At 43.0% G+C, this 12,412-nt stretch overlaps 1 protein-coding gene across 1 annotated transcript; it reads left to right on the top strand.

Annotated features, from left to right (window-relative positions):
* The first annotated feature begins 3,532 nt into the window (after positions 1-3,532).
* On the top strand, positions 3,533-12,035 carry foxo4 (forkhead box O4). Its single transcript, XM_083785865.1, has 3 exons — positions 3,533-5,716; positions 6,329-7,808; positions 8,607-12,035. Exons 1-2 carry the CDS (start codon positions 5,300-5,302, stop codon positions 7,784-7,786), a joined length of 1,875 nt encoding a protein of 624 aa, XP_083641991.1. The 5' UTR covers positions 3,533-5,299; the 3' UTR covers positions 7,787-7,808; positions 8,607-12,035.
* The last annotated feature ends 377 nt before the right edge of the window (positions 12,036-12,412 follow it).

The raw sequence follows: 12,412 nt of genomic DNA, 5'->3' as shown, positions 1-12,412 counted from the left end.
TCAATAGACCTATAGGCTATTTGTTAGTTGCATACCATTATGCTAAACTATTGGCAAAACTATGGGCCAAGAAACTTCAGAATACATCATTAAAATATAACTTCAATATTATTAAGCTGTTAAACACACATCATAACGTGGCATAGGCCTACTTTGAACAAAAACGAAAGAAAGAAATAATTTATAAACATTTTTAAAGTAGGGTCCGTCTCTCGTGCCATTTCACAGCAGAAATGTAGTAGGCCTAGGCCTACATTGGCACAAGATGGAGCAAGATGTTCCTCAATAATGGATGTCATTGGACAGTAAAAAAGCAATACATTAGAATGTAAACATTCAAATATATAATATTGATAAGGGCCACAGATCATCCTTAATTGTTACAGCTTACCATTTTTTTGGGGGAAAGGGGCACTTTGAGGCAAAAGGGCAGGCGATGAAGCCCCAAGCCTCCCCCCCCCCCCCCTGCCTGCAGGTATGAGGCCTCATATGGCACATTTTTATTTTTTTCCCCTGTGCCATTAAATGTGGTGATTTGATTGGCTGAGCACGGAATCTGATGATGTATGATGATAAGAGCGCCCCCTCACTTCACAAGTGTGATTTTTTTGTATTTTTCCTATATTTACATATTCCATGAGAATAGTCACACCAAGGCCCAGGGGCCACATGTCCCTGGTGGAATTATTATTTTAAACTTGTAAGGAATATCTCATTCAGCGCAGGCACACCTGAGATTCCATGTGCGGCCAAAAGCCGCTATCTGCCACAGGCGCGTAGCGTGGATCAAATGATTGACTGGGCAAATAAGCATGGGGGGGGGGTAGCGCATCCAATAGGCCAACGATTTTGCCGACGTGCTAATGTGGACCATTTAAAACAAAGGCGGCTTGCATGCTTTAGCTAATTTGCTATTAAACAGACATTTCCATGAACAAGGGCTACCGTTGTTTTTCTTGTTTTTTCTGGGCCAGCTCTAAACTGACTGGGCCACGGCCCGCGTGGCCCAATGGACCCTACACCGGTGATCTGCCGGCATCTCTTCCTGGTTCTTAGCAAGGACTGTCTAAAAAGGACGAGACGCGAAGACAACATGGCGTCGTACGGGCGACGCCATGTTGCTCCATGGTGCTCCATGGAAGGAAAGAAACATGGCAATGGGCTATATGCAGCCAACACTTCCTCGTTCAGCTTCCTTGGTCTCAACTGCGCTTTTTTTTTTCCTTCCATGGAGCACCATGTGAGCAACATGGCGGCGCCCTTACGGTCTTCGCGTCCCGTCCTCTTTAGACAGTCCTTGGTTCTTAGACAGCTGGTGGATGGAAATGAAGCTCCACCCACATGGCAGAATGCTGCTGGGGAAAGCTTGTAGCTGTTGCCAGACCTGGGCAGACAAGGCGTGGCCGTTTTCCACTGTCTGCTGGCGTCTCTTCCGGGTTTTTAGCAAGGAAACTCTGAGAAGGAAGTGAAGTGGTCACGTGACTGGGCTGCGCCATGACACTTTCATGGACACTTTCATGGGAGCCAAACTACCCAGAAGTTTGGCAGAATGCATTGGAGTCAATGAGAGCTCAGTGACCAGCTCATGAACAAACATTATTTATGAACAATTGAGACCTTTTGTAAAGTAATCACTTCTGGAAAATAACAGAAGACATGTAACACATTATTGTCTGCTGTGTTGTTATTCGATGTGTACACTGTGTAATTTTTAATGAGGTATGGTATGGTATCTCTATAAAAATAGAGATACCATAAAGTACAAAGTACATTTCTGAACGCACCAAGTATCGTGAGACTTCCCACCGTTTCCTGTCTGGCAGCCAAATATCGCGATACTTCGGAGCCAGAAACGATACCTGCTGCTGTTTAGATCCTCAGATAAGATTATATACTGTGCACTCTGTGCACATCGAAAAGTAAGTGATTAGAAAACAACCTGTGATATGTCTTCTGTTATTTTCCAGAAGTGATTACTTTTCAAAAGGTCACAATTGTTCATGAATAATGTTTGTTATGAGCTGGTCCAGCCGGCTCCATTCACTGCCATGTATTCATTGCACTTCCTGTGTGATTTTGGCTCCCATGAAAGTGTCCATGAAAGTGTCATGGCGCAGCCCAGTCACGTGACCACTTCACTTCCTTCTAAGAGCTTCCTTGGTTTTTAGACAGCTGGTGGAATGCCGCTGGGGCAAGCATTTCCGGGAATCTGGCCGTCGCGGCATTCAGCCACATGGGTGGAGAAGAGATGCCGGCAGACAGCGGCTTTTGGCCACACTTAGAATCCTAGGTGTGCTTACACCCATGATAGCGGATGAGCTTAGGGAGAGATAAGGGTGATTTCACGCTAATTTGTCAAAAAGCGTGCGAAAAAGCATTAGTTTTGCAAGAAAAACACTCCTTGGGCTAAATTTGGCCATAGCAACTTTCCCAAATGTGATGACCTAATCACATTTGTGATGCCGTTTTTAGCCCAAGGAGTGTTTTTCGTGTAAAACTAATGCTTGGAATGGATTCGTAGGTGTGCTTACACCGATAGGGTATTAGCACACCTAGGAATCCATGCGTGGACAAAAGCCGCTCGTAGCCGGCGTCTCTTCAGGGTTTTTAGACAGCTGGTGGATGGAAATGAAGCTCCACCCACCAGCTGTCTAAAAACCAGGAAGAGACGCCGGCCATGAGTGGCTTTTCGCCGCCCATGGAAGCTCAGGTGTGCCTGCCCTGCGCTGATATGGGGCACTATACATACAGTAGGCCAGAGTTACAGCAGTGTTTTACACTTCTACATAACCATTGCTCTGATCAGCGCAACACATGAAGTAACTAAGGCCTACTTTTATTTGAGTACTGTAGGCCTATTAAGTACAATTTTCAGTAGGCTACTTTTACTTCTACTCTACAAATGTTGTACTTAACTTGTCTTTTACTCCACTACAATTATTTGACAACTTTAGTTACTATAGTTACTTTGTAGATTTTGATTAGGTCTATAACAAAACTTAACCACTTCAGCCCTATACACATTTCGGCCATTTGAAAATAGCAGATCTACAAGCTCACAATGTAGATCTGCTATTTCAAAAAATAATTATACATTTTACATTTTGAAATGAGACGTTCTACATAATGAGTACTTTTACTTTGGTTTAATAACAATACTTTTGTACTTTTACTCAAGTTAAGTAGGCCTACATTTTGGATTCCAGACTTCTACTTGCAACAAAGTTTTTCTATATTGCAGTATTTATACTTTTACTTTTCCTAGATTTGAAGGCAACGTCAGCCTATTTTTGTATTGCCTTTTTTCCCACCGTTCGCATTCGGCTAGCTATATGGGTCATTGGTCATTATTAGCTTTGTATATTAACAGGTGTACACGTTACATAACGTCTTATCGCTCAGGTAAACTGGGGTTGGTTCCCTCCTTGTTTACGTCCCAACTGCTGTCACATGACTGACTCCAATTCCCGGCATACCCCCTCTGCGCGCATGCGCAGAATGCGTCGTCTGACAGTGGTAAACAGACGTCAGAAGGGAGTCTTCGCCTCGAGTCAAAACACACACATACACACTCACGGAGGGGGAAAAAAACCCAAACAAAAACAAAACAAAAAAAGATACAACACAAGTGGATGTTCGGACGTGTTTAACGGGCAGAAGTCGAACAAAACTCTCCGGTAAACTGAAACGGAATCACAAAGTACCCGAGCGGAGTTCTGCTTTTGTGGACTTTTTTTTTTCTTCCCGAGGATTTCAAACTGTGAAGTAGCCGTGGGGAGCTGCTAGCTAGGCGGCTACTATCGTGGCGGCGGTGAGTTGTTGCATCGGGTGCCGACGGACGGAGACGCTCTCTGGAGTCTGGACGGTTTAAACTTTGAGAAGTTCGTCTCGAACGCCCTGTGCGTGACGGTGAGACCGGGGCCTGGCCCGCCCGACCTCCCCGGTCAGGTTGAGGGCTTTCTCTTGTCCGTCCGTCCGTCCCGAGCAGCATCGTGTTGAACAGAGGAGAGAGAGAAACATGGCAGTCCTCCTCGGTGACACGCGCCTGCCCACAATGTGGCTGAACGTCCAGACCTGAACGACACAAAAAACAACCCGCTTTTACTTTGGTTTTGTTTTTTTCCATCCCCACACACACACGTAGCTTGACATTTGTCTTTATCCCCTTATTGTCTTTATTATTATTTATTATGGTTATTATTTAACGTTAACTTAACCAGAAGGCTCCTTATAGATTCGTTTGTTTAACTTTTATTGCGTGTATTAAGAGCCACCAGACAGTTGGCTAATAAGTCCTCATTGGTTTGTGTTTGACTGAGACTTTTACGCTCACAAAGTAAGTTCGTGTACAATTAGGCGAAAACACGGACAGTTTTATAAAAAAAATCTCCCGGTGTTCAAAAATTTGCTCAGATAATCAAGTGTCTGATTGGTTTTGGGTGTTTGTTTTAGGTTGATTGTCAGATTGGTATGATTTAAAGCAGAGGTTTACTGTAGTTTCTGCACCATGTGGAGGAACTAAACAGACATCACGTTGTTTACAAGTGGAGACTGAGCGGCTCCGTTAAGAAGCTCTTTTGTAACAGTGACCCACTGTGGCGGCTGGATTTAATCCTTATTTGCCCTCACAGGTTTAGACAAAAAAAAAAAAAGCACGTACGCTTGTAAATGACAGAAAGTGGCACGAGCTAATATATTTGACGAGAATGGTACAAAGAATAGATTTTTAACTGATTTAAAATAGACTATTTTCGACTACCCCAGTCAACAGATTTGTTAAATAATTGAAGCGCATGCCATTAGTTAAAAAATATGTAATTTTACAGTACATTTCTGTCATTTTTTATTACTATATATATATATATATATATATATATATATATTATACCCAAGTGTATTACGATTAATTCCCACCACGTTCCTTTTGTTATTATTCAAACAAAGGAATTCCCTTCCACGCCCTCCTTTATCTAAATCGGAAGGTTTATGATAGTTACTATTAAGGAGATTATTTAGGTTCCCCTAATCTCCAATCTCAGGATTAACTGAAGCTGTTGGTGTATTCAGATTATTGTCTTTTTCTAGACCTATTATTCACCCCCCTAGTGGAGAAAACATATTGTGTCAGAAAATATAAACTCGCAATATTTTTTTTTATGACTAGAATCAAACTTATTTATTTGTTCAGCTTTTAATGTTTTGATCAATACCTCTCTGGTCAGCGTTGTGGACTTGGGGTGCGTTGGTAGCACAACTACGTCATCTCAGTGGGTTATAGTGACCCAACAAACCTTTCACTATGGCGGACTCATCGATGCCCCCAATAGACCCAGATTTTGAGCCTCAGAGCCGACCCAGGTCATGCACGTGGCCGCTGCCGAGACCTGACATCTCAGCTGTCAAACCGGAGGGCCCAGAGTCTGCAGCTGGGACCCCACCTGCCGACGAAGACAAGCAGGATATCCAGCCAATCACGTCTGAGCCTGAGAAAGTCACTGTGTCCGAGGGAGGAGGCGTTGCTGGAGCCGCAGTGCCTCGGAAGGGCTCTTCCAGACGCAACGCTTGGGGCAATCAGTCGTACGCTGACCTCATCAGCCAGGCCATTGATGGCTCCCCCGAGAAGCGGCTCACCCTGGCACAGATATACGACTGGATGGTGAAAACTGTGCCTTACTTCAAAGACAAAGGGGACAGCAACAGCTCGGCAGGGTGGAAGGTAATATAAAATAATGAATCAATAAATAATAAAGTTTTACTGATTGAGGTCTTGACAAAATCCTTTTTCCAGACTGTAGTAGTCTCAAGACAGAAAAATGGAAAATGTATATCATCAAACATATTTATTTCAATTCAAAGGAGCTTTATTAGCATGAGAAAACATACATTTACATTGCAAGTGTCAAAAGCACAACACCGGGCGCCGATGGCCTAGTAGCGGTTAAGACTCAACCATATAATAGGCTCTAAAGCAGCCTGACAGTGTGTCGCAGGTTCGATTCCCGAGCCCGGCAACCTTTGCTGCGTGTCACTACCTGTCTATCCGTTTCCGGTCACTCTCCACTACTACTATCCAAATAAAGGCAGAAAAGCCCCAAAACAAATCTTAAAAACAAAAGCACAACACCAGACCAGCACACTAAGCACAGTTTATAGACATAATACTTTGTATAACTCCTGCAGCATTCTTTGAGTTTCAGGTTTTGAATTGTTAATAAACCAGCTGCTAAGTAAAATAACAAAACGGATTAGTATACATTTAGCTGCACATGCATGCATGGCTTCCTTTGTAATGACCCTTCCCCCCCTTCTCTTTCTTTCTCCTTCTCAGAATTCAATCCGCCACAATTTATCACTCCACAATAAGTTCTTGAGGGTTCATAATGAGTCAACAGGGAAGAGCTCCTGGTGGATGCTGAACCCTGAAGGGGGAAAGACGGGGAAGGCCCCCCGTCGCCGCGCAGCCTCTATGGACAACAGCAGCAAGCTCCTGAAGAGCCGCATGAGAGCCAAACAGACCAAAAAACAGGCTGTAGCCGCAGGCCTGGCAGGGGCCAGTGGATCGCAGCAGGGGGACGGTGGTACCGGCTCAGGTGGAGCGGACAGCCCCAACTCCTCCCAGCAATTCCCCAAATGGGGAGTCAACAGCAGTAGTCCTTCGTCTCGTGGCAGCCTCGATGACCCTGACATGTGGACTAGCTTCCGGTCACGCACCGGCTCCAACGCTAGCACGCTGAGCGGCCGCCTGTCGCCCATCGGTCCCGGGCAGGAAGAGGAGGACGATCTGCCCGAGGAAGGCCTGCTGGGGAGCTACTCCGCCGGCAGCCTGCCTCCCACCTTCGCAGAGACCCTCATGGAGGAACTCGACCTGATTGATAACCTGACGCTGATGACCGGCCAGCAGGGTGGGGCTAGCCCCAGCACTGCTCCCCCAGCCCCACCTACTCCATTGCCCTCTGCCTCCACCCTGCTGCCTCGAGGCTCTAGTTTCCCCACTTTCCGTCCACTGCAACCATCCAACCTCCCGCAGACCTCCACACAGACCGGGGGACAATTGTCCACCTCGCCATGTGGAGCCAATAGCTCCAAGCCATTAAACTTTGGCAACTCCCTGTTCAACCCCCTGCCTAGCCCTGGCTCTCGTGGGAGTGGCCACTATGGCGGCCATGTTCCCTCTAGCCTGGAGGCTCTGCTGACCTCAGACTCTCCTCCACCCACTGATGTCTTGATGACCCAGGTGGACCCTCTTATGATGGGACTTGGCGGTGCCATGGTGGGTGGAAGGCCCAAACCCAATCAGCTGCTGTTGGGTAAAGGACTGGAGCCCAACACAGTGGCACCCCTGGTGCTCCAGTCTCAGCTGCAGTCCCAACAACACCATCTACACCACCATCAACACCCCCACCAGCACCCTTCTCAGATGGGGCTGGGGATGATCCTACCAGGTATGGCCCAGGACCCCTCCCAACTCTCCGCTCTCAAAGCCCAGCATGCCCAGTTACCAGTTATGGGTCCCCATCATGGAGGGGCCATCAGTGGGAATCTGCAAGGCATGGGCCAGTTTGGAACGCCAGCCTGCTTCCTGCCCAGTCAGGACCGACTGCCCACAGACTTGGACATAGAGATGTTCACAGAGAACTTGGATTGTGACGTGGACTACATCATCAACAGTGACCTCATGGATGGAGATGGCATTGATTTCAACTTTGACCCCATACTTCCTGGAGGTCAGGGGTACGCGGGGCCAGCCACCACGCAGAGCTCCACCCACAACTGGGTTCCCAGCTAAATTCTCAATGAACGCTAGCCAGGTAAATTCACAATGGACCACACAATGCTAGCCATGTCAATTCTCAATGAACCACACAATGCTAGCCAGGTAATGAACCAGAAAAGAATCACACGCTGTTAACCCGGAAAGTTGATAATCTTCTAAATGGACAGGGCACTATATCAAACAACACTGCCCAGCACAAGTTCCGAGCAGTGAACATAGCACCCTGGACTCATAATATGGAAACTTGTTCTACCCACTTGCCTAATGGAAATACATCTTCCATACCGAAGTTCAAGACTAATATTTATGCAGTGATTAGTAAAATAACAGCAGTTGAGACGAGTAACAGTAATAAGTCCACACTCATTTTCCATAATGTATAAATATGGGGTCAAAACAGATAGGCCTTTTCGGGGAGGGGTCAGAATTAATTATGGACTTGGACTGTTATTCGCCTCAACTGCTCAAAATTTCATTTCTCTTTAAAAATGTAAACAATAAGCACTGACTTTTACATTAAAATGTATGAGAAATGACTTAAAGGCCACCATTAAAAGGCACTGGTCTGGAGCGGAGCTTAAAAATATATATATTACAAAAGTTTTAAAAAGTTCAGAATAGTTTTAACTTCTTTGAGAAATGCAAATATAACATTAGCTGAAGTAAGCTTTAGACAGCACCATTTCTTCATAACAGGCAGACAGTGTGACACCCTAAGCTACCTCCTAGTTCAAAATTGGTTAAAACATTTCCAAATACACCATGTTGACCGTGAACCTCCAGCTATTAATTACTATGAATTATAACAATGCTTTATCATGTTGTCTTGCAGGTGGTGATCCCCCGATCAAGCTAACCTCATGAATATATACAACAAAGAAAATATAACACTCTGTTTAGGACTCAAAGACAAAACCGGACCTCATGTGTCAAGATGTGCCGAGGACAGGAAGAGGGTTTTGGTTACTATGCAAAACTTTTTCCTCACATTTTAACACTTAATGTAGTTTGGCTGCTAGGCTTCTTTTTTTTCCTTCTTCAATCCTAACCGATATTTTTGAGAGATGTGTGACACAAAAGGTTTCAGAGTGAAAAGACAAATCACAACTAACAGCTCCCATCTGCTCAGAATTTAAATCCCATTTATACGACACCTGAAATAGCTTTAGGGTGGATGTGGTACCCATAACCTCCATGGCTTGGTATTGATGACTTGGTGCGGGTCGGAAGAACAGTGTGAGTTTTTGGTGAAATGGCCAGTTTTCCATAGAACTGTAGCTTTGTGAACTCTTTGCTAGCATGAAATGCCAGACCTTCAGTATGCTGTGTGGACATCCACGTCAAGAATGCAACGCTCCGCTCTACTGTGCTTTCCTCAGTAGGAATGTAGGAGACGACGCAACTGTCAAATCTGAGGTGTCCGCTTGTGGCCCTGTGGCGCCGGTTGGAAGATTTCATGGATGAAACTGGGGATTCAGATGCACAATGAGACTGGCTACACAGTTTGACCATGTGTACTGCTAAATGGTCACATGGTGGTACGATAATGTATGATTCTGCTTCTTTCTCATTTAAGAGAGAGATGAGAAAAAAGCTGATTGTTGTTTTCAATGAAATTTGGTGAGTTAACAGTAAGAGGTTATGTATTTGCAGTTTGGCATTGGTGACTTCAACCCAGTGTTCTTACATGATAGCTAGAAAGAATATCACTTGGAGGGAGATTTTAATCCCTGGTGTGCAGTTAAAACTAACAAAATGAAGAAATGTGATTTGTGAATTCATACAAGGGGGCATTCAAGTTGGTTAAGTGTTATATTGTCTTAGACAGCAGAATGTCTCCTCTGCTGAATGGACTACCTGATTCATATTTCTTTTGTCCCCCTCCTGCGGAGCCTGTACATTTTCAAAGCACTTAGCTTTTCCTGTCATGTGATACACATGGTAACCGAAATTAGGAGACCACAGGCCTCCATGTTAGGTTGTATCATTTCAGCAGATAATTTAAATAACGTTATGTACACATTTTACATAAACACGCTATGCAGATGTTATCGGGAGAACTAAATGAAATCTTTGAAGGATATTTTAGAGATCACTTCTTGAAGGGTTTTGCTATGTAATGTTTTCCTGGTAATATTGTCGTATATCCCTTTGAATCAGGGACACTGGGGCTTCATGTGAGATTAAACTCACATTACACTTTGTTATACAAATACTAACAGACCTTTTCAAGAAATTATTACAATGTGCGAGTTTAAAAAAGAATATATTTGACTATAGTTTTAATATACAGTTTAGATGGAGGTAATAAATGAAATAATACATATGAGTATATTACTAATCAAGAAGCAAAATGTTTTTTTTTTTTCTTTTTTACATTGGAGAAAACAATTTCAGATAATTTTTAACGGTAATTTTCTATACTTTTATTTTTGTAAAGGATGTGATGCATGTAGATTTTTTTTTATATAACCAAAGGAACACTACAGATTGCATGGCAGTTAGGTTTAGGGCGCTTTGTATTTAAGTGTAGATACGCTTGCGAGATCTGCCTATTGTCACAAAACCTGCCGCTAAAAGACAATGGCGTACGAGGCGACCACGTCAGCTTCACTTCCCAACAATTTGTCACTTATAGCTTCTGGTCGTCGATTGTGAATCTGAAATTGAAAAGATATGTGCTTGAAAGTGTGGTGAGACTAATAACATATGGCAATGTCTCCCGTTGTCATTAAAGTTGAATCCTCATCTCAAAAAATGTATATGATCATGCAACAATTAGCTCTCAGGGCAAATTATCAACTCTGTACAAGAGGAATCAAATGATCGGAATTACAGCCCTTTTGTATTCTTTATTCCAGAGGATATATTTTACACTTAGTTAATTGCAAACTATACTGTATATCAGAACTACCCTTAGGTAATTTCGACTGCCAATATTGAACACACTTGGTAGCATCACATGGACTTTGATCTTTGTTTTTCCCCTTTTTACTTAGACTTTGTTTTGTGTTAGCCTAAGTTTGTATTTAATTACTTGTTCATAACTGCAGAAGTTGGTTTGATGTATTTGTTTTTATCAGAACATTTCCTCCAGGAATGCATCCCTGCTGTTAAGCCTGTTAACCCATTTCACTGTAGCCATGTGGATGTCAGCATATAACCGTGTATAATTTAAAACACACTTGACTGGTGCTAGATGTCATTTATGGCATATCTTGTGTAGCCTATGCCATGATGCGACAGGTGCATTTCTATGTAGATTTCAGGGCCTTTAAATGACCTGTATACCACACAGATGTTGCAATGGTATTAAGCCAGTATATTAGTAGTATACACAGTCTATAACCCCACCCCATGTCCCATTCTCTTTTTTTTTAAACATCCCAAAACCCATGTCAATGAACCACTTAAGCCCTATTTTCTTTATTCATAAAATATCTGCTGATCTGCTATTTTTTAAAGCAGCAGCTTTAAAGTGGTTAAAAATATAGATTCAGGTCGAATGACAATTGTATGTGTAAAATGAACCAAATGGGACATTTGATTTTTCATATCTTGTGAAATCACAATGGATGTGATGCTGCATGCATTGTGACATTGTAGATCAGCTGTTCTCAGCGTAAAACAGGATAAATTAAAGGAGGACTTCAACCATTTTCAACTGTCTCTTCAGATAATTGGTCCTCAATGCTCATAAGATGGCACCATTTCTGTCTATTGGTTCTTTGTTTCAGATGTGGGCTGTGGACAGTTCTGAAACCCTACTTCAATGATGTTGGGGATATAGGGCCTTCCTCTTCCTGGAAGGTTAGCACACTGAAATTGTACTTGCATCAATAATGTTTGAAATAACCACTGATGTCATAGGAGGAAAGTGATAATGTCATTAGGGCAAGGATTCTGAACTGTACAGCCCACCTCAAACACAAAGCAAGTAGACAGAAATGGTACAATCTTATAATGAACATTAGTGAGGGTGTCCAATTATACGAAGATATGGTTGAAAGTGCTCCTTTGACATCTCTGCAGAGCTGAATGTATGGCTGAAGTCTCCCCTCTATGTACTTACAGCTGTCTTCATTATTATTTTCTTAATTTTGATAAAAGTAGTACTAGTTACGGTTTTCTTTTGAAGTTTAAATTGCCCCATTTGATACAATATTTGAAAAGGGTTTTTCTATGATTTTCAATTGGGGGGGGTGGTATGTTGTGCATAAGCCAATATTTGTATTACTTTGAATTACATTGATAGCTTTTCCTTTTTCTTCTCCCCAATGTTTTCTTTACAAATTGTAAAGTCAGTCAGAGATGACAGTAAACAATTCTGAACAGTGGAAATAAAGTTAATCTGTTTAACCCATTTGGCCAAAGCCATTGATTTGAGCTCATGTGTGAATATTACCACAGCTTGGACAGTTACCCTAGATAGCCACTAGAGGGCAGTGTTATTTTAAAGAACAGACATACTATGTTGACCTACTTATACTCTTACCAGTGCTTAGTCAAAGTAATGACAGAAAACCGTCATGTAAAAGTCTGTCATAGACTTGTGGAAACCTATCCTCATTTCAATCACTAGATCGTCAACGATGATCAAATTAAATAAATTACAGTGGAAAGTGGACAGTTTCCTCA

This window comes from Protomyctophum parallelum (assembly GCF_964188405.1).
Source record: "Protomyctophum parallelum genome assembly, chromosome: 16".
Classification (NCBI taxonomy): Eukaryota; Metazoa; Chordata; class Actinopteri; order Myctophiformes; family Myctophidae; genus Protomyctophum; species Protomyctophum parallelum.
The sequence above is the reverse complement of the archived record's forward strand: the minus strand, read 5'-3'. Positions and strand labels throughout refer to the sequence as shown.